General features: G+C 36.6%; 1 protein-coding gene across 1 annotated transcript; it reads right to left on the minus strand.

Moving 5' to 3' along the window:
- EDEM3 (ER degradation enhancer, mannosidase alpha-like 3) lies at positions 1-27,871 on the minus strand. Its single transcript, XM_009884471.1, has 20 exons — positions 27,807-27,871; positions 25,867-25,912; positions 21,351-21,451; positions 18,600-18,639; positions 17,182-17,294; positions 16,343-16,496; positions 15,081-15,215; positions 13,802-13,907; positions 13,088-13,185; positions 11,692-11,817; positions 11,021-11,104; positions 9,390-9,473; positions 8,702-8,826; positions 8,020-8,185; positions 5,385-5,539; positions 4,448-4,601; positions 3,763-3,957; positions 2,827-2,992; positions 2,131-2,316; positions 1-609 (listed from the first exon to the last, which is right to left on the minus strand). Exons 1-20 carry the CDS (start codon positions 27,869-27,871, stop codon positions 203-205), a joined length of 2,706 nt encoding a protein of 901 aa, XP_009882773.1. The 3' UTR covers positions 1-202.
- Positions 27,872-27,927: the final 56 nt, after the last annotated feature.

Here is a 27,927-nt window from a genome sequence, read left to right on the forward strand (position 1 = left end):
TTCAATTGCACATTCCCATTTTTAAACAGGAAAAATTAAAACAATACAAAGAGCGCGTGCTGGATTTCTGTGGTAATTTCCAGGTGAAACCTGGTTGCTCATCACAATACTGAATATGTTTTCTAGTTCTCAGATATCAGGGCCTCACTTTTACCCAAAGAGTTCTCCATTTGTTTACTAACAAATAAGTTATTATTACAAGTCATAGCTCATCCTTTTCCATCATTTCAAATGCTTCTATATCTTCATTCCAGTCTGCTAATATGGATTCCATGGGTTGGACTTTATTATCCCAGTCAACTTTGGAATTTGACTCTGTCTCAGTCTTTTGTTCCTGAGGCTGGTGATCCCCTTGCGTACATGCTGGCTCCGGAGCACTAGCCTCATCGGTTCCAGGGACGTAGGAATCCTGATTTGAAATGGAAATGCTGTCACTGTCTGTATGAGCAGGAGATAAAGATTCAGGGTCAGTAACATCAGAGCTATCTCCTTCTTCAGGCTCCTCACTGACTGCACCAACATCCTGAGATGCTGAAGTAGCTTCTTCTGAATTCTGTTTATGTGAATCGTTTTCAGATAATTTCTGGTCCATATTCTCCATTTCCAAGTCTTTGAGAGGGGAGAGAAAAAAAATGTTTTGAAAAAAAATCAACTAGGAAGGCAGCATTTTATTATGTATTTCATAAGCAAGGTCACTTCCCTTGACCTTATTCCTCAAGGAAGTGCAGACTTGCTATTGATATGAAAACTTAATGTTATTAAGGAACATATTTTACAGAGGGAGGTGAGGGAAGACATTTAAACAAGGGCAAAAAATATAGTGAGATTAGTTTTGGTTCCTCAAACTGGAATAGTGACTTCTGGGTCAGCGGTAGTTGCCATCCTTCAGTCTTAACCAAATACCCACTGCACGCACTGAACTTTAATACTGGATTTTAAAGCACTCCCATATCCACCAGGATCCCACTTTTAAGCAAGCGGGAGACAGAATTTCTTAAGTTTACTGAGCTGTGAATTAAAGAGACCCAAACACAAAACCTCCCTCGCCACACTCAAAACAACTAACATACCTATCTATTGTAACTTCACAACAGCTGTCTGATTTAACCATGCAGATTTCTTTGGAGTTAGATGTTTATACCTAGTATAAAGGACACTAATATTTCAAGACTTCTAGGGAGTTTAACTGAGTATGGCATGTTTAACACAGGATACTTACTGCTATCAATAATGTAGTTTGGAATCATTTTACCTTTAAAGATTGTTGCTGGGATTCCAAACGGAAGCACAAGGAAGGGGGAAGAAGCAGAGATGCATTACAAATCCACAAATACAGAGCTATCTTTTGTATTTAGTATTTTGTTAGAGCAGCTTAACCATAGTTATAAACAGGAGGAATTTATAAGCAGCTATGAAGAAACAACACTGCAGCTTTCGGCATATCACCTTCGCAAACATGCAGAACATAAACGCTGTCACTGGTTTACTAGAGATACTTGTTCTTACATACTCTGCTTGGACAAAACACTGCTATAAGGAAGGCTCACAAAAGGAAAACCTAGATTTTTTTTCCCCATATGCAAACATTTTAATTGGAAATGTATTAGCTTGCAATTTTCTTGTATTATACAAGAAAAACTGCAAAACATCTGAGGTCAGCAGCCTTATTTCTCACGATAACAACTTCTCCTTAGATCGGCAAAATAGTTGTAACAGTTGCCTCTCTCCTTTTGGGTACCAAGCATGTCACTGGGGAGCTTTATAAGAGAGAGGCATTTACAATGTAGGGCACTGAAAACACTTACGCTATTCCTGACACCACTTCAAAGCAGATTATGACAAAAAGGGTTCAACAGGAATCCAAAAGGCTGCATTTCCTCGTTAGTCAAACTGACATTTAACTTATGAACAGCATTTCTGGATGTTAATGTTAACTTGGGGATGGTGGCAGACAATGACACATCTCAGCTATTAGGTTTTTCATAAGAAAGCCAATGTCAAACAGAAAACTAGAGCTACCAAATAATGCATTTGCACCTTTGGGTAGCAATAGAAATCACTACTGTACATTTCACATTGTGCCATGGTACATATGGAAGCTGAATTTGTATAAGTAACCTCTAATCTTACCTCTGTCTTTTGCTTTATCAGAAAGGAGCACCTCCACAGACTCATACTCCCGGATTGCATCCAGTATAATGTTTCCTTCCTTGTTGAAGAGGAAGAGCATGGGAATTGTGATATCATCTGTATTCTTTCCATCACCAGCCATTTGGAAGAGAGGAGCTGTATCACTACTGCTTCCCTCATTGTCATCTAGCCAGAGGCACACAAAAGGAAAAGCAAGCAAACCTCCTGTTAGATAAAAAGACTACAACTCTGAACTTCAGCAGACTTTTTGAGCAGCTTTCTACTGCCCAGTCAGTTAAGAGGATCTCAGACAGAAAGCAGTAAGCTGGTTTTAAAAAGCAAAAAGCCAACTTGTGTACTTCTTTTCCTTAGAATTTTTCATTTGTATCTCAAGTCTTCTTCAGCAGTTAGCAGATAGCACTATTTCAACACTCAAGTGATCCTGAAAATAACAACTTTTAATCTGCAAAAACAGTGACGATCACCCATCCCAATTTCTCTAGCTATACTTTCTGCGCAGAACCAAACAAAACCAAAACATTTCTTCATCTTCTGAAAATGCAATTTCTGTGTTGGAGTACTGTCATCTCAGAGAGTTTAACAGCTTCTTGTCAGCTTTCCAGTATCTTCAAATACGTAAAATACAGGTTACATCTACACAAACTTAAGATTTTAAGAACTTAAGATTTTATTTACCAATAACAATGCCACCTATTGCTCCAGCTTTTTGAATGTTCCGTGCCTTTTCAGCAAACATACACTGGCCTCTTTGCATCAGAGCAATTTTCTCTTTCACTGCCTCAGGATTAGTGATCTCTGAGCATCCATTATATGGCTTAATGGTTGCAACAAATCCTCTTGTCTGTTTGGAAAAACAAAAAGAAACAAAAAGAGAGAATTACAGCACTAGGTTCAAACCTGCAAAAAGATTCCTAAGCATTTTCATTTCTTCAGTTAGTCTTACACATTTAGTGTTGTCTTCTGTCAGCGCAGGCAATCTTTACGCTGAAGCTGGAGTTCTAAGCAGCAAAGAATGACTGAGTGGAAACCAAATTCTCATATTCAGTGTATTTTGTCTATACCTGTGAACTGTTGTCTCTGGAAAAATTTCTTCTGTCAACTGCTAGTCTGGAACTCCTCTTTTGGGCTGCATCTTGCCCAATCGAAGTCATCGGGTTTTCCTACTGCTTCCAATAGGGACCATTGCCTCTGTGACATTTTCTTCTTCCATCTAGATATCGCCTCTTATAAAAGCTTGCGTAAGAACAGCCTACTCTACCTCTAAAAGGGCTTCTGCAAATTCATGGGTAACACAGTAGGAAAACCTTTCTTTAAGTTAACATCTCTTAAGATATGCACTGCGGATTATATAAACTTGTTTCAAAAAAATCATACTATGTATGCATTTTAAATCCTAAATCACGACTGATGACTAAGGAGCAGAGCATGGGCCACAGACCGATAAGCCACTCATCTAAAAGACTGTCATTCTGTCATTACTGTGCCCTGTCATTTTAACTACTGTAAGTAATTGATCACTCTCTAGCAGGCCATCCTGAAATAGTACCAGTACTGTAAAATTCAGCCTTATGCAATAAGGAAAGTAACAGATCACATACACATCTTACATACCCCTGCTTTGTGTTTGGATAAGTCCATCCCAAATTGTGCTGGTCCAGCAGTCAAGACCACCCTGCCAAAGAATGGATGGGAAACAATTTGAACAGCACGAGGAGGTAGCTGTTGCTCTTTCTGTTGCTGACTGGAAAGTTCAATCATTTCCTGCATGAACCGTAAGCCGTCTTCAGCATCAAGTGAACTTGCTGCCTGAATAATAAAGAAACAATAAACAGTTTCTTCTTAAATGTTTGAGAAATTTTGAAAAAAAAAAAATTTAAGTTAGGTTTACTTGGATCACTGCTACAAAGATTTTAAAATACAGACTGGATGCTCGCTGGCATTTATTCAGCATTTCAAATAGGGAATTTAACTTTGTAGCATCTCATCACGCTGTAGACTAAAAATACAGACCTCCTAAACAAAAGTATCTCACACTGTAAACTAATAATTTCAGATAAGATGCTGTTAACTGCATCACTTTGACTTGAACAGCCTCCATCTAATTTAATGGACGATTAGCTAAAAGTGTTGCTGAGCCGAAATATTAACAAGTATCAACCTGCCAAATACAGTTGTGTATTCAGCTCATGTGCCCCTTTCCACAGTCTGGCTGTCCCTCCTGAACCTCTAAGTGTCAAATATCATTGCTAGTAGGATTTTACTAAAAGTTCTCAGAAAAAGTACTGTCAGGTCTTACTTGCACTGCATGCTGTACTAATTGTACTCTTCCATCTTTTAGATGAATCAAACTGACTCCCATCTTCTTCAGTATCTCCAAGTGTTCAGGATTACTGGCCATGAAATCTCTGGCTCTCAATGGTGGTTTTGGTCCACTTCCCAAACTCTCTTCTCTGCCAAGAGATATTAGAGATCAAAGCTTTAAAAAACAGATTATTCTTGAAACATGACTCTCACGTTATTCCTACCATGACAAGATTAGAATTCTTTGGAATAATGTTGAGTACAAACTTCACTAGAATGCAACTTCTCAGTCAAACTATCTTTTCTAAAAGTGGTCGATATTACCAATAATTTTGTAGTGCAAAAAAGCACATGCAATGTCGATAACAAAACTACCATATGCTAGCTCTCACTTCTAAATAGTCTGCATCATTGTAAGACTGACTAAAACCAGTTTTCCTCATACAGTTGCTACTCAGTTTTACTCCTTAAGTATAAATACCAAGGAGGTGTTCAGAAGGATAAACTTCCTCAGCTTTAACAGACCGTCCCAAATTCTTCAAAACAGGTGAACTTATGTATGGTAGCGTGATTCGCTTACTACAAAGAAGAGTTGCAGAACTGTTCAAGAGACTACAGAAATTAATTTTACAAATCAAAGAGACATATTTCCTGTAATACCTGGGCTACAATTCGCACTCTGAGTATGTGGCTCATTTAGCTCCTCTTACTTTGAAAGACTCACTAATTCCTGCTCGAAATTAAATCAGTCTTGCTGATGATGCCAGACAAAACATAACTGATTTTTCCTGTAGCTAGGCTATCCATTTCAAAAGGACTCCAAACTCAAGCAGAGCAAGTTCCAAGAACACCTCATATTTCTCCTTCCATGCATAACAGACTCTATTCCACTCACTCCTACACTAACAAAAGACAGAAAATATTAATCTTACGCTCTGGAAATACCCCTAGGACAGCTCTTATCCACCACATTTTTCAAAGGTTCACGAATACTCTGAGCAAACATAGGGTCATTTGGGAAAAGAATCTGGGTGTTCGGACAGGTCCAGTCAAAGTTGCTGTCATCCAGCTCTGTGTATTCTGTAGTCTGGAATGAAAGATACAGATCACCTATTAAAAATACAGGTTACATTTTTATACCAGGACATAGAGCAGCTGAATGCAACAAATGTCGTACATCCACACACGTTCCAGGAACGAAGAATACATTACTCTTCTGTGCCACACCTTGTAATAATAAAGGGTAACCAGTGGACTACAACCCCTTTCTAAGAATAGATAAATACAACACCAGTTCTAATTTGTAACTTACCAAACTTGTATCCACAGTTTCTAGAAATGTTTTGCAGAAACAGCTGATCCTCTACTGGCAAACACTACTTCTCAATCCGGCTCATGACCTAGCTAGTGCCCCTGTACTTTTATGTGCTGGACAACTAAAGGAAGCAGTTACAATTTCATTTGATATTGCCTTTATGCTGAGTTGACCAGCTGCAGGCCTTAGGTAATTCTTGTTTCATATTACTAAGAATGTCACAACTTTTCATATGAACAAAAGATTCTCCTCCTCGGGAGCCATACAGACTTGCAAGTCTGAATGGGCAAGGATGAATCTATATATAAATTCAAACAATCTCTGTTTTCAGAAAAGATGACAGAGTTAACATTTACACAAATTGCTGGTTTGTGACATGTGAAACCATGTGGAACATATACAGTGATTTGGAGCCATATTTAGCTTGTTCTTAGTTTTACGAATAACTGGCTGGATAACTGGCAAGTTAATTTTCTCACCTATAAAAAAATTAATGTAGTGTTTATCTACTTGCAAAAAAAAGCCTGTTTGCCAGACATTAGCTAATTAAAAATCAAGTATTTAAAGGCTCCCTAAAAACCAAGACCTAAAAGGCTATTAGTTTACTGGAATAAACACTTTAAAGTACCTGTGCTCTTAGTGTGGCAAATAGTCACGTCACTCAAGAAAGAAGGTCTTGCAAGCACTATTGCAAGCACCAGCATAGTAAGACATGACCTTTCCTGTTTATAAGCATAAATGCAAACAGGATGTTGGGTTGCTGCTACCAACTATTTCATAGACATTTGGGCTTACTAGCACTGTGTTTATATTAAAAATAATTTACACATTCCATTTATTCTTATAATTTTTTTTTCCTCACGTCACATAAATTCCATAAGAGTAACACACTTATCTTCACAGCCTTTTAGCTGTTTAACGCATTTTGTTGACACCATTTTCAACGGATCTTTCTTATTTGTATTATGCACATTAGCAGCTTTGACTTAAAGAGCTTAAGAAAACTGCATTTGAACAATTTACTCTGTCCCCTTTATCAGCCTTTTATTACCATTTGCTGTTCTCACGAGAACAACAGCATCAGCTGTGGGAATCCTATCTGTCTCAAAAACATCAACTTCTTGTGTTGGGAACCAAAGTTATATAAAATGCTCCTTCGGACCCTTCAGAGGGAAGAAAACTTCTTGCATAGTTTAAAAAGTATAGTCTCCATTTCCAAAACGCAAAGACAAAAGATGATAAACACGCAAGGAAAGAGCATTCAGAGAGGGTGCAGGATCTCCACCATTAAGGAACACAGGAAAAAACAACCCCCCATTAAATGCATTACCAATGTCAGACATTAAGAGCAAGTTGTGCACTGTCTAATTGTAGAGTCCATAAAACAAAGTGCTTTATGTTAAATTTTAAAATTTCTCCAGGACCCATAGATTGACACACATCAGCGTGTTCCTCTGATCCAGGCACTATTGTAGAACACATAGTAAAGTGTAAAAATAGAGGCACACTAACATAAGGGAATTTACATCCCTGATGCCCTAGACACCTTTCTATTCACTTTCTTATGCATTTCTTTAGCTTGCCGGTAGTATTATTGCCTTAAACATTAATTATGTCACTTTATTGAGCACAAAAAACAAAAAAGGGGAGTATTTATGATGCTTCATGGCACAGGTGTATTATTAGAGGTTAGTTTGGAAGATTAGGTAATTTATAAATCCACATGTGTTCTCACATTCACACAACAGATGCCTATTTCATAGTACAATTAAATATCCCAAAAGCTATAGCTGTATCTTGTCAAAACTAACTTTGTAGCGGTCTCAAAAAACCCTTCAAAATTTGCAAAGGGTTCACGTAGTAAAATAAGAAACAAAAAATTAGGCATGTTGTTGCAAATGTTTTAGAAAAAATAACAGAAAATAAAGAAGATGACAAAAATATAGTGTGTTATTTTCAAATCTACACAGAGATGGGGAATGATTTTCTTTTTAAATATTGCTAATATTCCACAGCTTTCTTCTCAAGATTCAGTGGTGCAGAATCCAGTCATGGAAACATTATTCATACTCATGTGACTGTTAATACGATGAAATAGTTCATATTAAAACAAAGTGTTTTAACACTGGTGTATTTCTTCAAATTAAGATTTTTCCTGATTTTTCTTCCACTTTCTCTCATAATTAAAAAAAAAAAAAAGGAACTGCTTCAAAGCACCACTAAAACTGATTTAAATTTGAGCTGTTACTTACTGTATTTTTTTTAGAGATGGTTTGGTTTGTAGTGGAAAGCCAAAGTGGTAATAGATGAGCTTCTGTAGTGAAGATATAATCTTCAATGTCAAAAATCATGTCTTCCTTATCAGCAAACAGCAGGTAAAGATATTTAAACATCTCGGCGAGAAAGAAAGAGTCCATTCTAGGGGGAGGGGGGATAAAAAAAAAAACAAACCGACATCCTTTAGGAAGATCCCCTTTTTTCTAAGCCATCAGTAAAACAAATACTCATATTGCTCCATCTCTGCACACTTCATGACTATTATTGTTGATCTTAATTCCATTAGCATTCCTTCCACTTGGAAGAAACTATGTTTGGAGGGAAATGATTCAGTATGTTCAGTACAAAACAGCATTATAGAAAAAAACAAACCTATTTACAAGCTTCTAGATTTGAAGTGTATTTTGTTTGAAAGTAATTAGTCTATTGCTCTGAGACAAATGAAATGTTATTAACTAAAAATATTTTTCTGTAACAAACAATAAAACTATTGAAACAGTTTCTAGACTATAACAACCGGGTAATTTAAGACTTGGTTATCAAACTGAAGACAGACAGCTACTCAAAAGTCAATTAATTCAATTATATAAACAGAGTAACTAGGGTTTTTTTCCCCTATAATCTTTTTTATGAAAAAAATCATTGCAAATCCTTTACCTGTCTTCATGACTTCCTGTACGAACATCCTTCATTGCAGCAAACCCACAAGGTACTCTTGCATACTTGTTCAAGTTTTCGATGAGTGTTTTTCCTACTTCTAGATAGTAAGGGTCCCCAGTAGCCTGTAAAAGAAAAACAAACAAAACCCCAAACCAAACATACAGACACACTTAGAGTTACTGTACAATTAGCAGCTTTCATTTTCCTAATACTAATTTATTGATTCCATACCTTCTCAGACACCAGTACAGTTGAAGTTATTAATAGTGCTAAACAGCCATGAGAAAGACGTCTGAGATACTACTGCATTACCTTTTACAGATATGCAGATAAGCACATCGAAATACCTATAGAAACAGAAGATGTCTAGTAACTGCTCTTTGCAAGGTACAACTGGCTTTTGCTCTTAGTCTCTAAGATCTCTTTAAGAGATCAGCAACACCTGAATATCTTTAAAATACAGGCCTTTGTCACTTAACAGTTTTCTATTTCTATGCATATAAAACAAAATTCCTAGAACAATTTTTGGTGACCAATACTTTCATCTTATTTATAAACAGAACTTATTCTAGTAGATAAAATAAGCTGGAGATGGGCTACTCATTCTATATTGAAATAAAACACCAACAAAATTCTAGGTGCTAGACAAAGTGACCAAAAGTCAGAGGAATTAAAGTGATCTTACCTTATACAAGAAGTAAGTGCTTTCAGCAAATTCAGGTCTTAAAGGATGCTGAGCCCAGTGAACTCTAAAGTCTGTTGTGAATGCCTGAGAAAGAAAAAGAACAGACAAAAATAAATGCAAGAATGAAAAGCAAACACAGATTTACTTTGAATCCTACATGAACTGTATTACAACAGCTAAACTACACAGCGGTGGAGGACTGAAGGCCCGACATCAGTCTCAGCAGGCTCCAAGAACCTCTGTCCAATTGGTACATTTGAGGCCAAAACCTAAACCAGTGCTCTAGCCCACTTGGTATGAGTGAGATTTATGCTTGTGTTCGTGCAGGAGTCTGGATACCACTGAGCTTCTTGACAAGTGTCCAGCCAGTAGAGCTCTGGTGAAGAGGTGCCAGATGAGAACTTGTGCTCCAGGCCCAGGAGGCAGCACACAGCCCTCAATTGCTCCCATCACCACACACACACACACAGCTGCTGCTGCAAGCCAACCAAAGCGGGCTGGTGAAGGGCCACTACACAGAGACAACCTGAGTTTTGACAAATACTGGTTTTGCAAACTTACCTACCACCTGACACTTCCAGTGCATTAAACTGTCATTTCAGACTGATAAATTGTAAGCAGCTGTATCTAACATAGGACGTGCCACAGACTAGAAGTTAGTTATCTAAAAATTTCCTAGTCTACGTATTCACTCTTAACATGCACTTGCAAAAGCCACTTCTGTGGTGGCCTTACATTCACTTCTAGTTCACACCAGGGTTTAAACTAAGTCTTTGATAAAGGGGATGGCATACTGGCTTAAATACAACTAACTGATCTTTCAAAGTTTCCTTCGTAAGTACAAAGTACTGAAAAGACAACCCCACCCCCCAAAATACTTTAAGGAGCCAAATCATAACATTTTAAAAGCACTCAAAAAAATCATTCCAGTAATTAGAGAGCATTCTCTGGTCTCAATTTCCACATTAGGTAAATGTGATGTTAATTAAAATGTTCTCTAACAGAAATAAGCTTACACCAGCGGAAAGTCAAAATTACAAATGGAGTCAGAAGCTTTCTCATATATTCTGGGTCATCACAGAATAAAGACACACTTCAGCGGGTAAACAAGCTTTTCTGTGCAAAATTAACTTGCTCAAAGACTGCACTTGCAATATCTATAGATAATTTTTATATGCCTACTTTCAAGGACATCATGCAAAATCTCAGAACATCCTCTCAGAACAATTCAGTCTTTAGTTTTCCTCCCTGGGTTAATAAAGATGACTGTGATCTTTAGCATTAATGCTGTTACATTACTAAGCATCTACAACTACATGTGCGTATACACAAGTTTTGCATACTGAAATGAGTCAAGGTAAATTTTGAAAGGCTGGAGTATAAAGTCTAAGCAATTATTAAAAGCAGCAGCTTCCTATTATTGTGTTAATTACAGCATAAATGAAGGAAAAATATTTCACATCCAAAATACAGTTGTAATACATGCAGAACTGTAAATCACATAAGAATGCCATGGAAATGAACCTTTGGCTTTAATGATACATATACCTACTACTTGTTCAAATGGATAGCTGAGACCGCTCAAATTGAGGTAAGAATCAGTTTACACAATCAAAAAATTACCAACTTACCTCCGGAAGAAAGTTATGCTTTTTTATAACCTGATACAGCATCTCATGAGTTTCAATAGCAGGTCTAATATCACCCTTCAACACCTAAAATTTAATGATAAAATTAACACTAATTCGTCATACATAGGAATAATATTCAAAAGTTAGGCACACTTACGATGTTTATGTAAAGCTACAGGCTAATTTCTACATTTCCAGCAGATACACACTATATTACCCCCTTTCAGTGTAAGCTGTAGATATTCCATAACAGCTTTTTAAGTAAAATTAGTGAGCTCATTAAGACTACTGCCTATAAAGAAAAACGATCTCTATCATTTACAGAGAACTGTGGTGGAAATGTGATTTAGTTTGTCTTAAAAACATAAATGGCACACAAACTAGAAAATTTGTCACTAGACTACTAAAAAGGCAGCCTCATTTGAGTGTTTTCATGATGAGGAGTGAAGGGAGCAAATCATATGGACATACTTTTCTTGATACTCAAGATGGCCAGAAATGCACGTTAACTTGCATCATAGCATTGAAGTGACAGGACAAGTGAGTACAGAAACTCTCATTCAGTATTTTTGAAAATCAAATTAGTAAGCTTCACTTGTCAATTATATATCCAGTCTATTTAATCATTTAATTGTTATTAAAATCATCTACATATGGGTTTTAAACCTTACCTGCAATCCAGGAAAGAAAGCCAGCAAAGAATCCATCCAGGTCCTAGCATTTAGCATTGGTTTATGAATATGGACATCGAGGAGAAGAGGCGGTTGGCTAATATATCTCATTATGGCATCGTAGTGCTGGTAAACATCAGAAAAATCATGAGTTTATATTATCAACACATTTTATAAAACCAATATAGATCCCTAGACTATGGCATTTTATTTCAATGGAAGAACTAGTGCTACACTCCTAATCATTATTAAATTTAGCAATGCACAGTAGCTTCTAGTTCTACAAACTAAAAAGAAGTGTAGTAAATACTGAAAAGCTCCAGAGTATTACACGTGCAATACATATTCAAGTAATATACATACACAGAAGTATATTCAGCAGCCATGTGATAAACAAGTAACTATCACAGTTAAGGCACATTTGTTATGGCTGAATCTTTAAGCACATGCTAAACAAAGCTGACATTGCTTTCTCTCAACAAGAGAATTCAAAAGCAAATACATCTCAGGAGTATGAAACCCCAACAAAGCAGCTGGACTTGGTGGCTCAGAACTTTAAAACCCACTCACTCGTCAACTTGCTGACTTCCAATTCTATACTCCAAGATAGCTGCTTTCCTTGTTTTCTGAATCATGAGCATATGAGCCAAGGAAACAATTAAAATACATAATTGTGACAAAATATAATAATGGTGGCTGCAGGTTAGGAATATGAAATAATCATCACACTTAAAGTATAAGGAGTAGGCCTTTAGCTGCCGATTTATTCCAATTTTAATACTGCTTATGATATAAAACCATGCTATATGATGTAAAATGTTTTTATTGGACATTGTTATTTTCAAAAGAAAGAACGCTCTTATGAAAGAATAAAGATGCTGAGAAAGTTGCTTAGTAATCTTATGAATTTAGTAATCTAAGTATGTTTTTCAGCTTGTAAGTATGCTTAAATTTATACTGGACTTCAGGATCTGCAGTGCAACGTAAGATCCAGACTTAGATTTTCAGATCTTTTTTTGTTGCTCCAGGACAGAAAGAAAGAAATTGTACCATGTCTTGTAACAAGAGGCTCTTACATTGTTTTACAGAAACACTTGCAGCATTACACTCTCCAAGGTGATCTTGAAATGCAACTTCTCCTGTACTGGAACCATGGAAAAAGGTCCAGAAGATTCAGATTTTCACTGAATGGGATTAAAATAGCCACTCAGGTGACAGTTCACCCAAGCTTAGAGAAAAATCGTATTAAAAGAGCTGGCACTAGACACATCAGAAGTCACAGAAATTGCAGTAAAGATCTCTTCATAGGCTTCTCAGGCTAACAGCTGACTGACAGTGCAATTAATCTTAAAGTTGTCTTACAGAAGTCACAAACCCGAGCAAGGTGTTAACTTACTGTGTTAAATCTTTCCAGGAAACTGTCATCTCCCAGTAAAACATAGGCTTTTAATAAATATTCATAATATGAATCTATTCCTGCTCCAACGCCACTGTCTAGAAACAGCAGAAAATGAAAAAGTGGGTTTACTTTAAGCACGTATATGGATATTTTCATGTGGTTTCATTTTGATTTAAAAGGTTCTTTCAGTAAAAGGAAAAGCCTCCTGTCACTAGAATTAAGGTACAGATGGATGCAGAGACACAATGCTGTATGTCTACACTAAAGGTTTTACAGTATCGGTGCACACAGTAATATGAACAGACATGCATTGAAGCCAGTTGTCTCACTTTTCTCACAAGGAAATATTTCTACTGTCTGCCATATACAACCAGAGTCCTATTTATATTTTTCCTATGTATTTGTAGCAGAATCTCTGAAAATTTACCCCAGGCATTCCCCTTTCAGTATTAAAGTGAATCAGAGAACACTTTATTTGCAACGAATAAAACTAGTTTCTCTACCAAAACACACTTTCAGAGCAAAGCCAGGCTTCATTGCAGCAGGTTTCTCCAGCACTGAAATTATGTAACTCCACTTGCCTTTTCCATTAACATTTTGAAATAGTCTACCTAAATGTGTTGGGGGCAGGGGGTGGGGGTGGGGTGTCACAGCTTTTTTCTCGCCCAAAACCACTTGGGGTCACTGATTCCGAGTCAGAATACCACACACCTTTGCGGACCCAGTCTCCAGTGTGAATATTAATAGTAACACCCACTAAATTGCTGCTGCGCTGCCTCTTTTCCCAAATGAAATCAAGCGCTTTCCGTGCATATTCCTGCAACAACAAGAAATGCTCATTAAAGGAAATTATAGAGAAACACAGATACTAGAGAGTATTCTGCTTCTGTCTATTGAAATTAAGATGCCATGAAGTAATAAGATGTTTCATATCTAACAATTAAAAAACTCAGTATTACATTACATACACTTAAATAGTAGGATGTTCAGTCCACATTTTATATAAGTAGTTACTCTGTTGCTGATTAGAAAGAAGGGTGCTTGTCTACACAACTATTTGCCAATAAGCTGTATGATCTTAAGCAAGTCAAGCATCCTTCCACACAAGTCTCCTACTCTAAAATTGTGCATACAGACAGGACAGTGTAGCCTAATTAAAAAAAAATTCAAGAAATGTAACAGCCTTACAATCAAAATCACTGCACCTTTTCAGACATCTCAGTGTGGAGCAGCAGCCCCTTTTCATTAGTATCAAAGTTACAGACATTCTTTATATACAGAAAAAGTAACTCAAAGGTCACAACCTACCCAACAAAAATGGTTCTAAATTGCCAAACACACGCATGGGATTTTAGGGGGACAAGTTTTACCAAAACATTCAACGCAGGCCCAGCCATCCTTCCACCCAGTTCCGTGAAACTAAATGAAATACTAGGGACGTGCTGGAAGATTTTAAAAAATTCTAATCTGAAAAAAGCATGGGGTTTTTTTTGTATTATATCAAAGAAATACCCACAAACATTTTCATTTAGCTCATATATCCTTAGAGAGGTCTTGCACAACTTCAGCGGGACTATATGAGTATGATTTTGTTTCCCTTTTGCCTTTTTTTAAGCTGCATTTTAAGGGACAAATATGTAACTTTTCTTCTTTCTAGTCTTCACCCTTCTACCCAGAAACTATGCAAGTATTATCCTTTAGCTAGTCTTCAGTATATTTATCTTGTTTACTTCTGTATTACTGTAACTATTTTCAAACAAAATTACTTCCTGTGTTTTTTAAACAGTCAAATTAACACTTCTAGAAAAAAGCCCACAAACACAACAAATCTGAACACACACACACACACACACAAACTTTTTGTGCAGAACAGCTAAGATATGCACCCATTTGATAAACTCAGATTATTATTTTTTTCCAAAATTACAGAAGTGTAGCAGAACACTAATGAATACCTAATCCAAAAAATAAGATATTATGGAAAACAAACCTCAAATATAGATGTTCCTGTGAATCGGCTTAAAGCTGCAAACTCAAGTATCAAGGTACCTGCACAAGCTGTACAGGTATCAGTTTCTGTTCCTGTTCGTGCTTCTGGATGTCTTACACCAAATTTTAAGTTAACCTAGAGAAAAGTAGAGATTATTATCTTAATTTTTATTAGCTGAAGACTTTACACTCCTGTGATAGGTCTGTAGAACAACTATATTATCTATGCGAAGGCAAGAAAAAAAATATATCACACACCCCTTTTAGTTTTGCTCTGCTATACCACATACTGTCAACTCAAGCATGCACATAAAATTATCCAGAAGTACCCAAAATACTCAACCTCCAAAACAGGGACTGACGCCATTACCTGTTGCCTGGTTCACTGGACATTTGAATAAAAGAATACCATCCCGAGAATCTAATTCTAGCAATTTATTTAGCAGCAAACCAGAAACTCGGAACACCACAAGTGCTCATGGAAATTACACTTCATAAATACCTCACTGCTCCTGGCTCCAGAGAATACCTGCTAGATGAATCCACTTTTGTACCAGGTACAAAATAACTTTCTGCATTCTGGAAAGGGGCCCCTCAGCAGAAGCTTGTCAAACCCTGAACATTTTGAATTAGACATTTTCACTAGAAAAATGCTGATTTACTAAGCCTAAATTTTTAATTTATGGGAAAATTTCCAACCAAAGCCACATCTCAAACTCAATGAATTACATGCACGGGAAGTAGTTTTGTGTAATTCAAATAATACATACCATGCTTTGTTTGAATTTGATGAAAGTTTTTACAGTACATGAATATTTTTAGATTATAGCTACCTTTGCCCTCTTAGAAACGTGGACGTAGACCATGAAGATTGCTAAATTGACAAGCAAGTGCTTGCAAGTTGTTCTTTCACTGTCTTAGTGAGAGATATGTACCAAAACAAAAATTACTCTCCTCAGCTACTTGGTTGTGCCTACAGTAGCAGGGAGCAAGAAATCAGTAGACAGTGATTAGACAGGATTTCTGCAGTTAGTATTTACCCACAACAACACTGGAGTTTTTAGAGCTAGAAACATAGGGATTCAAAGAGCCTAAACCTGTATTTTAAAAATAATAGGTAGCATCTATTATAAATGAGCAGTTTATCAGCTTTTGATTTTATGTACACTTAAATATACAACTGATTTTAGAAACTGAGATAAAAACAAAACAAAAATTTTGCTTATAGAAGTAATTCTGAATTGCAGAAACCAGAGAACTTACTCTTGGATAAGGGAGACCACTAGTGGTGTTAAAAGCAGGCAAAAGCTTGTAGCCTAGCTCCTTTGCCATGTGCAAAAGTTCACCGTTGTACCACTGCATATATTCACCTTTTTCTTTCAGCATAATCGCCACTGAATGCCCACCTAGGAGACCTCTAAACACAAGAAAAATTATCCACAATTCAATAGGTATATTATTCTCAACAGCAATGCAGCGATTTCTACAATTTAGATGACTACGTAAGTAACTGCGCTACTTTCACACAGCTCTAATTTTCAGAAATGCTGAGCAGATGCAACCCAAATTACAATCAAGGTGAACAGTCAGTATTTTGGAAGCAATTCTTATTACTCAGGACTCAGTCCTAAACTATAGTTGAATCACTGATTTATTGATATAGTTATAATATGCATAATAGCTTAAAATTAACCTGCTCCAATCCTGCTTTGAGCAGCAAGTTGGACTAGGGACCTCCAGAGGTCCCTTCCAACCTGAAATAATCTATTACCCTAAATATTGAAATATTCTGTATGTTAAATCAAGCATCGAACAGTGTAATCTGTAAGACTGTTTCCATTAAGACAACACACTGCTACCTCAGCATGGACAATTTTTTAAAAGCAAAAAAGCTACACCTGCTGCAGTTAGGTGGGGGCCACCTTGATTCAGTACCACTGCATTGATTCCTGCCTAACATTTTAAAGCAGGTGTCAAGCTATACTAACTGACAAAAGCACAACTGTTTTAAATGAGGTGAAACAGCACAGAAAGGTATGCCTTAAGGATATTTAGCTGAAAACCACATTTTTAAGAGTTTTGAAAACATTAAAGTTACTCACCCAAGGACTCTTATGTTGGTTTCAAAGACAGATACAACTATGTCGTTATCTAAATTAACATCCTTTATTACTTTTTTCACTGCCTCTTCAAACTCTTTGGTTTTATTTAACACCTGGAATACAAATGTAACCAGGTGTTTAGGTTCATAGCTAATACAGTCACACTCAGATGTGGAAGAACAAGTGCAATGAATTAAGAAAGCAAGCATTTAACATGCCTTAGATTAATATTCTGGTCCTGCAGGGGCATACCCTGACACAGTGCAAACAGACATTAGTACTACTGTTTTTCTCATGAGCTACATGAAAAAGAATAAAAGCTGTACACAATGAATAAAGTCATATATATATATGAAGCCTCTTATCCATGGACTAAGGAGCCACATCCTAAGTTCAATGAATAGTCCTAGCAGTCTTTCTCCTCCCAACAGTTTTCTCCTTGTGTCTGAAGAACAGCTCAGGCATTTCCTACAGATTTTCTTTCACACTGACTTTCTTTTAGTTCAATCAATCTTTAAGAATCCTTGTGACTTATCCAATTTGTTATTGTAAGTGCCTTTAAATTCTCTAAGTGTTAATCCTGCTCTAAGACACAAAAACAACAAATAAACCACAATAATCCATTTGAGTGTCTGATAGAGACTGGGAGTTCCAGACTCCACTTTTTCAACATCTGTGGTCCTGATTGAAAAGAGCGAAGGGTCATCTCACAGCTCATCATAAAAAAGGAGTGGCTGTCAGAGAAAGAGCATTATATGATTCATGCATCAAATCAGTGCAGTGAGAATTTTCAAAACCTTTTAGGTCTGTTTACCTGGAGATGTGAATGGCCGAAAATTCCTAATTTCCAAACTCTTTTTTTATGGTGACAAAATATGTCAAAGGTATTGAAATCTAACAAAAAGTATTTTATTAATGATTGGAGACTTTTAATAAGAGATGAAACATATGTTTAGCAACATTTCTTGGCAAACATGTCCAGGGTTGCTTTTTTTTCAAATATATTTAAGGGCACACAAATTCATCCACGAAACCTGTACATACAATTTAAAAACATTAATTTAGTAAGCATTAAGCGATGTTCACCCATAAGTCAGCATGTTGTTTCAGTCTATAATGGGAAGCAAACTCACATATCTTTTGCTAAATTAGAGCCCAAGAAAAGCAAGGTAAGAAATCATCAATGAAATGTGAAGGAACTTTCTAGTATTCTTTTTGCAACAAACTCCATACACCATCAACACAGCACTTGGAAGTTCTTACAAGCAATAGCGACTTTGAACAGGTGGCTAGAGATCAAAGGTGAAGAAAGAGTAGTATTTTTAATATATAAATTAACAAAATGGAAATTGAAAAGTAAGTCTGAACATCAGAAGAATTCTTTCTTTAATTGAAGTTTATCAATAGATTAAACTTACCACAAGAGTGTCCAAGGTATCAATCAAGGTCAGTGAAAACCTATGAAACAAAATTTAAAACAGATTTACTATAGATCTGTATGTGTAGAAATTAAGTATTTTTAATAGTAACCAACACCATTAAAAACTAATTTCTCACAGACCACTAGATGCAAAAGGAATTAGTTGTACGCAATATGTTTAATATCAAAACACCCTACTAAGTTTCTTCCCTTTGTTCGTGACCAGATTAAGAGCTGACTGAAACAAGCTATGATTATAAAGAGACTTTTATTTAGTGCAAAGCTTTCAAACCTCTTATAAGCAAATTAAATTTTTACTTCTATTCTTCAATCAAATCTACTAAAAAACCCAGTGAATGGTTCAAAGTCTTTTTCCAACCTCTTTTTTCTTTCTTTCTTTTTAAAAAAAATTAATAATGTGGACTTAATTGTAATAATAAAAAAGTTTAGGAAGATCAAAAATCATTCCAAGCTAAATTTCTCCTACCAGGAACTGTTCCAATTACTTGCTTCAGAAAAACCTGCAATTTGTTGCAATCAAACCCAGTCTTAAAATTAGTGGTGAAAGACTAAAGAAAATGCTGTTATTTTGTTATGAAACTTCTACATGGCATACAATGGAACAAGAAAAGGTACAATAAAAAGCAGTAAGGTGAGGCTGAAGGTACATAGCAGGTTCTGTACTAGGAATAAGCGAACAGACCAGCGCTCTTCAGCCTGCAAAAGCTTAAGTGTCATTATATGAAGATTTTAAAATTGCATATGGCATGAAGGTGGTGAATGAGAATCTGCTACTCGCTATTTCTCACAGTAAGTTTCACCTGGTGTCATTCAGCACTAGCAAGTGGCAGGCTTAAAATAAATAACCACTTATTCCGTAAAAAGAGAACACCAAGTCATATCCATACTGTTTGAAACAGGAATATCATAAAAAGGCTTGTCGTGTTCACATACTCTTCTCTAGGCCTATTCTAGTACATACCAAGTTGAGTGGACATTTAGCCTAACCCGATAAAATTGCTCTTATGTTAAGAAACACACACCACGCATAAAATAAAACCTACAGATTATGATGGTATTAAAATTGAAAACTGGAAACAGTTAGAACTACCTATTGAAGAACAAGCACCAAGAATTTAAGGAAGTACCCAATGTTTAATACTGTGTAGCCAACATGTGACTACGCATGGAACATAATCAAAATTCTAATTAAGTGGTCACATATTATAATTTTCTTTGATTTGTAAAGATATAAGGGCATTCCGTGAGTGTTGTTCCACAGGAAAAAAGAGATTAACTAGTGGCTACACACAACTGCATAGCAAATACACAATTTTTTCCACACAAAAGGGGGGAGATTATGCATTGCACAGCTGTAGAGAAGGCTGGAGTGCAAGTATACTCCCCAGGCCTCCAGGGAAACAAAATTGACCTAGCTGTCTCACCATCTCATTCTGTGATTGCAAAGGCTTGTATAGAACATGACTGATGAGCCAACTAGCAAGAAAAAGGATTATATAAGAAATCTGATAAATAATATAGCCGATTATTGGGAACAGAAAAAAAGCACGTATACAGAAAAATAATAAATACTTACACTATTCACTGCATCTAAGGGGCTGAAAGGTATTTTTATTCAAATGATAATATGTTACTATGTAAAAAAAGGTCATTAAAAAGACTGCATGACAAGGATTAAAAATACGTTTTCTTGATACTTCTTTCTCATCAGTCATATCTCAATAACTACAAGGCAGCAGGCTTATATAGGAATCTCGAGACTAAGGTACATAAAAAATATGATGCTCAATATCATAGAGTGAATTAGAAATACTATTTAAGACAAGGACTTCAGCTTTGATTAACACTATTCTGCTTAGGGACACTAAGCAGTGATACCAATTTAAAAAAGCATCATTATTTGCTCTATAAACATAAAGAGCACACATACAGACAACATTCCTTGTGAAAAAAAAAAAATCAATTACAAACACATTTAGAGTAATACAATTTAGTCTTTGATTGTTCTATCTAAGATGGAGAAAATCAGTCCTTAATTCTACATTTTGCTGGCCAAAGCATCAGTATTTTGTATTATAAGCTATCTTAGAAGGAAAAATATGAAGAATTCCCATGTCTGATATAATGTTTTATACTTTGGCAAAGGCCTCAGACTACCACGCACATAATAATCATTTGTCTAATTATGTTTTCAGAGAGCTTTCAACTAAAAAAATTAAAAACCATTTTAAATATAATTTAAGGCCAGCAAAATGGATAACAGTTTACTGCCTGTGCAGCTGATAATTAACCTTATAACCCCTACTTAGTAGTCAAATTTACTAATACCATAGGTTACATTTGGAAGGCTTTCCTAAGAAAAATACTTGGAGAATGATTCTTAAAAAAAACCCCCACACCTACCTTTGGATCTCACTCACCGGTCAATTCTTTTTTCAGTTATGGTACAATTTCACATCAGTTAACATCATAGGAAGAAATAATAAAAGTAGATATTTCTGCCTAACTTGCAAGAAGTTCACAATTAGAGCTTTCTTTCCAATTGCTTCTTCCCCACTCCCATAAGAGAACTTATGAGACAAGTTATGGATTTGTCTGCACCCATAGAATCTTTTTCAACAAATTAAGTTTCTGGACACGTCAACTGAAGAAATAAGTTTTATGGGCTGCAAATTGTACTTAGATTCCTAGATGTTTATATGAGATAGTAACCATTTCAAACACTAACTTTCCCAAGGCATCATCCACATCCCCTCGACTTGGTTCCTGACCCCGTACTCTTCCACGACAAGTTAAAGGCATGAGTTCATCAGCTGGATATGCGTGCTCCTGTAGGGGAACAAAACAAGGAAGTAAGTTGTAACTGTTACAGCCATTTCAGCAAATCCTCAGAGCCCTTTAAAAGGAAGCCCAATTATCCTGTACTTCGGAAAAACTGCATGACAATCACAGAATTACAGAATCTTTGAGGTGCATGATCACTAGATGCCATCTCGTCCAACCATCTACTGAAGCAGGCCACCTAGACCCAGTTGCCCAGGACCACGTCCAGACAACTTTTAAATACCTCCAAGGAAGGAGATTCCACAACCTCTCTGAGTAATCTGTGCCAGTGCTCAGTCACCCTCACAGTAAAAAAGTGCTTCCTAATGTTCAGAGGAAACCTTCCGTGTTTCAGTTTGTGCCTGTTGCTTCTGATCCTGTCACTTGGGACCACCGAGAAGAGTCTGGTTTCCTCTTCTTTACAGCCTTCCTTTAGGTACTTATGGACACTGGTAAGATCTCCCTGCACTTTCTTTTCTCCAGGCTGAGCAGCCCCAGCTCTCTCAGCCCTTCCCCATAGGAAAGATGCTCCAGTCTCTTCAACATCTTTGTGGCCCTTCATTGGACTCTGTCCAGTATGTCTGTATCTCTCTTGTACAGGGGAGGCCAGAACTGGACACAGTACTCCACGTGTGGCCTCATCAATCTGAGTAGAGGGGAAGGATCACCTCCCTCAACCCGCTGGCAATGTTTTGCCTAGTGCAGCCCATGATAATACTAGCCACCTCTGCCGCAAGGGCACATTGCTGGTTTGTGGTCAACTTGGTGTCCACCAGGACCCCCAGGTCCTTTTTTGCAAAGCTGCTTTCCAGCTGGGTGGCTGGAAACGATTAAACTGTGAACAGTGAATAGGACCTCTTTCTCCTTCTTGCTCTCTCTCACTAACCTCCCAGAGAAGTCTGGAACAGCTACTGGAACATCCAAAAAAAACCCCATCAATTAACTTGAATAGTTAATTGTGTACTTTCTGCAATGAGGTGCATATGACACTTCCTATAATGTTTCTTAGGCAGAAGTTATAATCTCAAAGATGAGTTTAAAACCTAAAACTAATGCAGGCATTATTAAGTGCTGATATTTCATGGAGAAATTAGTGGGAAATAGACTTTAAAGTCACTTTGGAAACATTCCCAAATGAACATAAGTGACTCAGGGTCACAATCAGTGACATGTAAGAGAACGAACTTAGAAGGTAAAATAATAAATTGGTAGATCACTACACAAGGCATAACAAAAGATAACATTAACAAAAAAGTTTACCAAGACTGAGCCTTTTACAAATACAACTTTTTTTTTTTTTAAAGGGAAAGACACCGCAAGATTTTTTTTGAAAAGCAATGGTTACTTTCCATATTTCTAGAAAATGGACTCTGCAAAGCAAGCTATATTGTAATACTATTCCTCGTCAGTCAGGCAGAAATAACAGGAGTAGCACCATAGCCTAAGTCAAGCACACTGAATAAAAGGCTTGTTCCTACTCCCTCTCATGTCAAGGCAAGTTTTGTAGGCTTAAACTACCACCAAAATGGGATATCAAGTGAAATAGACGCACATTTGAAATTCATCACTGTGCAATAGGAGAGGTTTACTGAAAAATTTTCAGAGTGGCCATTAACATTAAGAAAGATGAATTTTAAATATATCTAATTTCAACAAAAATGCATGAAATTGCCTCTCCATTAGAAGCCCAGTACAAGTGATCCGGGATGGAGCTTCTCTTTTGATTTCATCAGGAAACTGGCTGCTATACTGTGCTTTACAATTCTGCATTTAGTGAACTCACATGTGGCAGGATAAAAAAGTTCAATTACTGCACTGAAACTGCAAGTAAACACATTCAAAGTCTTTCCAAATATATGGTACAAAAAATAATCTATATTCAAATGTGAAATAGACAGGAAAAGAAGGAACGTTCTTCTATAAATAAACAGCTCTTACAGCAACTTCTTTTGAAACTGATGTTTTTGTTTCCCTGTCTACCACCCTCCCAAGTACTTTGGTCTTTGCACGACTCTTTGTTCTCCTGAAGTTCAACTTACAAAAGCCAGAATCTAGATCATTTTAATATGGCTCAGATGTTTCTGAATATCTGTGCAAAGTTTTCAGAAAAACAGATTAAAGTAGTACATGACAAAAGCAATGTCAAAACTAATATCTCTGGCTTAAATCATGGAGAAAAAAAAAAGGTGATTAAAATTCTGGAGAAAATGGACTTTCAGTCCTACAAAATCATAAGGAACTAGAAGCATTCTGAAAAAGAAAAGTTCACTTATTCTCTGTCTAGAGCAGTAAAGACTACTCGGTCAAATGATTTCCCAACTTGTAACTTCTATGCTTTCAAGTAACCTAAAAAGGAAGGTAGCAAGAGCCATTAAATATAAAACATGGCACAAATGTTACAATAAGCATACTTCTGGAAAACATTATACAAATGAAGCTCAAGAGATACTCTGGAACTTCTACACATTCTGGCCAAACAGATGATCATATTGCCTAATGTCAGGACTGTAAATTCAGGGCAGCAGAGGACTTGAATAATGAAAAAAGACGCATTGCTGCTAGTGCTGTAAACCAAGAAATACCTACTGGCCTCAAGTGACTGACATTTTCACATATTCTTTCTGACAACCAAGAAGAAAAAAAATCCCGATTATTACAAATGTTATTGAAGGACTGAAAAAAAATCAGCAGCTTTTTAGTCAAAGCTCCTGTTAACAAGTGAAAGAAAAAAAAAAAAAAGACAAGGGAGTTTCCCCCTTGCAAGCAAACATGAATTTTCAGTCTTCTAGCTAGACAAGTCTAAAACGCATATTAATAGAAACAGAAAATCAAAACTTTTCAGGTGGCTGTTTCAAAAGCTGCTGCAAAAATACTCAGTTCTCTTGCTGGCAGAGTCAAGTCTGATACCCTAATCTTTCTTCAACTTTAAACAAACAAGTCATATTTCTCTGTTTGTTTAGTATTCCAGCATACGTGGCAAGTAAATATCCTTTTGGCTTCAAAGTTTCCAGGACAGCTGAAGTCATTCTTCTCCTTCATCCAGAACTTCCTTGCTTCAGATGTAGCAAGACACCTACCAGTTCCAATTTAACACAATGAACAGTAGGAGCACAGATCCTTTTTACTGGCATGTAACTTTTTATCCAATTATGCCAAATATGTAACAGTTTATACTTCAGAATGCCATGGGAAACCCAAGCCAAGTGTTTTTCATGGTCCCAAGTAACTAGTTATAAATTATCACCAAAAAGCCTGATGTTTGATTAACTGCTAAGGTGTCAAAAGCACGAGCTAATGTTAAAAAGAAAAACTACACCCACTTCAAAAATACACTTGCTTGGCTATCTATCCATTAATTCTATAACTCTCATGTACTGTATAAACTTGTTACTCACAAGCTTTTAATCTTGTATTACATATTAAAGCGTTAAACCATAATACAGAAACTGGGACATGTGGCAAGATACTGTCAAGAGACAGCGGTTTGTCCTGCAGGAACTGGTGCAACTTAAGAGAGGTTTCTGCAACAGAATGTACAAAAAGATCGTTAACGTAAACTCACTAAGAATGCATCTTTAATATTTATCTTATTCACATCTACAGTTTCTCCTCAGAAGTGTATTACTTATAGTATATTTGAAAGTAAGTATCACTTGAGGAAAGTCAGTCCACTCTAAGTAATTTTTTATTCTCAATCATATCTACACTAAGCTACTGTATTTCAAGGTTGATGAGAGTGCAGAATGGCTCACATATCCAGACATGAAGATACCTGCACAGAAAATCACAAGTCATATTAAAAGAAACCATAGCAAGCGTGGCTCACAGTCATATGACAGTCATGTACTTCGAAGAGGCTATAATGCATAGATATGAGACCAGATCCCCTTTTTGTTCAACTTCGTTCTACAAACACTGCTTGTTTGTAAAAGAGCTACCAAAATGCACCTGACATATGAGAAGAAATATTTTACATAATTTTTACCCATGAAATAAATAAGATCAAGTTGTATTCTGCAGAATCTGATGACTACAGGCAGCTCTTTTGAGCTTCCTTTTGCTAGCATTTTTAGGACTCGAATTTCAAAGCAAATAGTTTACCAAAGATGAAAACTGCTCATAGCTTGATGTGAAATAAACTGGTTTGAGGAAAGCTCAGGCACAGATTAACAGAGTTACTGCTAGCAATTCCTAGCTACTATTCTGAAAGTCATCATAATCCTCCTGACACTGCTCTTCCTGCAAGTAAGATTTGTTCATTTCTTTTTAAAGGCTATACAGGTGCTATTATTTATTTTAGCTTTGTTTTTGCCCCTACCTCCCTGCTATTTCTCTAGAATGTCATGTACTGTAGGATGCTTCTCTCCAAGGTCAGCAATAACAATTCTGAAAAAAATTAAACAAAGAGCTATTTTACTTACCATATAATTGCTATATGCATGATCAAACATTTCTAGCACTTGGTTTCTAAAAAAGAAAAAAAGAAAAAGTATTAGTGGTCTGCCTCACAATGGCCTTTAACAGACTAACTTAGAACAGCAAGATGTATTGCACTATAATACCCGAATAACAGTAACAGGTTCTCTAACATACTCAAACAAAACAGAACACAATAATTTTTCCTAATTTGACTACTGTCATTCACTGCAGAAAGGAAAGACTATTTCTTCACCTAACATGAAATTAAGTATTTGGGGCATCTCTTTAAACCTCCTGTGTTTCCTCTTAAATAGCTGTAGATGTCACCAACACATTAAAGCTAGAGATGGGACACATTCCTTGCTCAGCAAAAAACAGCAAATAGAATTATGTTCTGCTTGTAATCACCAATACTAAAACCAACCGACATGGCATAAATTCCTGTCCGTCATTCAGAAAAGGACCATAAGTTGAGGTACACCTCTTCCTTGCATTATAAGTCTTGGCAAGCAAATACTAAAGAAAACCCTCGTAGACACAATTATTTTACACGTTTGAAAAGTAGTCAAGGTGAGAAGTGCTACTAGATAAAATAATTAATTTTTTTTGAGAGAGACTAAGACAGACAGCACTACTTCCAATTGTTCCTAACTGTTCTACCAAGGAGCCCTCCAAGGCAAAAAAAAAAAAAGCATGCTAATTTCTAAGCTACCATCAACATAATTCACAATCTCTGCTAAGACTGAACACAAACGAGACAAGAAAACCACAATTATCTTCTAAGTATCTGATTTAGTTCAATGGCTTGCATATTTAAGAAGTAATTTTAACTCATCAAATACATTAAGTCATCAAAAGAGCAGAGTATGTTGCTTTTTTCGGGTACCTCACAGACTACATCCAGTCTGCAGTTCTGGGATCCACTGCAGCAGACAAACCCCCAGGGTTTGGCACACAAGTGCCAGGTCCAGCTGAACGAAGCATACAATGCTGTTCAGTGATGTAGCATACAGAAAGCTTCTTAAAACTTTTATTTCTCTATAGGCAACTTATATTTACAGGGCATTTTCTGAAAGAATTTCGGCAACTGACATGATCTTGTCAATAATACACAGATTACCTGCTGTTATTCAGAAATGACCCAGCTTGGAGCCCTCAGATACAAACCGTGGCAAGACATTACTTGTATACGTCTGGGGCATTAGATGATACACTGGGTGCAAGTTACAAATGCAAAAATTTTAAAACCATTACTGATTTAAGGTTAAACTCCTTATGTAGTTACATGAAGAAAACATATAAAACATTATATACTCCAAGTACCCTGAGAACCTAAGATGAAAAACCCAGTAACCATAAACATGAGAGTTAAATATCAACTCATATCTAACGGTTAATAACCATAAAAGTCTCCACAGTGTTTATCAAGCAGACTTTTTGCATCATTATTCCGTGCAAGTGAGCAGTAGATGGGAAGAGGATGATGATGAAACTGCCCCAGCAATACACTAAGATCATGACACACTCATTTACATGTTTGTATAAAAAATCCTACTCCATGCAGTGCAATACATTGCCACCTATACTGTAATTTTTATCCTTCGACTCAAAATCATATTAAAAGAGAATCAGCTTATTACATGTACATGGATGGGGGCTCTAAGTAGTTTACCTTATATACACGAACTAAGCAAGAACACATGTAAACATTTACCTTTTTTATGACTTCCAAAAACTCACGTGTTCCAGAGGCATAGCCATAATTAGACCAACTGACTATGGCTTTAGATTTACCTTTGATCACTTTTACCCATAATTACACACAACCACTGGCTGCAATCTTCAAGACTGGAGCTCCCAAGCATATGGCAGAAGGGTCTGACCCCGCAGGCAGCACATGCGAGGAGGGGCTGCCTGCCCCGAATAGCCATGGCGACCTGACCCGCAATACCAGCCCCGTTCTGGCATACGCACCTCTAACACTGATGGGAGACCGATGCCACGCATCTCGCACACTCGGGGGGCGGGGGGGGACACGACACGACACGAAAGTCAGGGGAAAC

The sequence above is a fragment of the Charadrius vociferus genome, unplaced genomic scaffold (assembly GCF_000708025.1).
Source record: "Charadrius vociferus isolate BGI_N301 unplaced genomic scaffold, ASM70802v2 scaffold220, whole genome shotgun sequence".
In the NCBI taxonomy this organism is placed as follows: Eukaryota; Metazoa; Chordata; class Aves; order Charadriiformes; family Charadriidae; genus Charadrius; species Charadrius vociferus.

Bases quoted from the DNA above. Each gene is read 5' to 3' on its own strand.
- EDEM3 (XM_009884471.1), bottom strand. From the start codon at position 27,871: ATGCGTGGCATCGGTCTCCCATCAGTGTTAGAGGTGCGTATGCCAGAA. The intron at 25,913-27,806 runs GTCAGGTCGCCA...TTTCTTTTTTAG, and splicing joins GAACGGGGCTGGTATTGCGG to AAACCAAGTGCTAGAAATGT. The intron at 3,958-4,447 runs GTAAGACCTGAC...TTTATTATTCAG, and splicing joins TAGTACAGCATGCAGTGCAA to GCAGCAAGTTCACTTGATGC.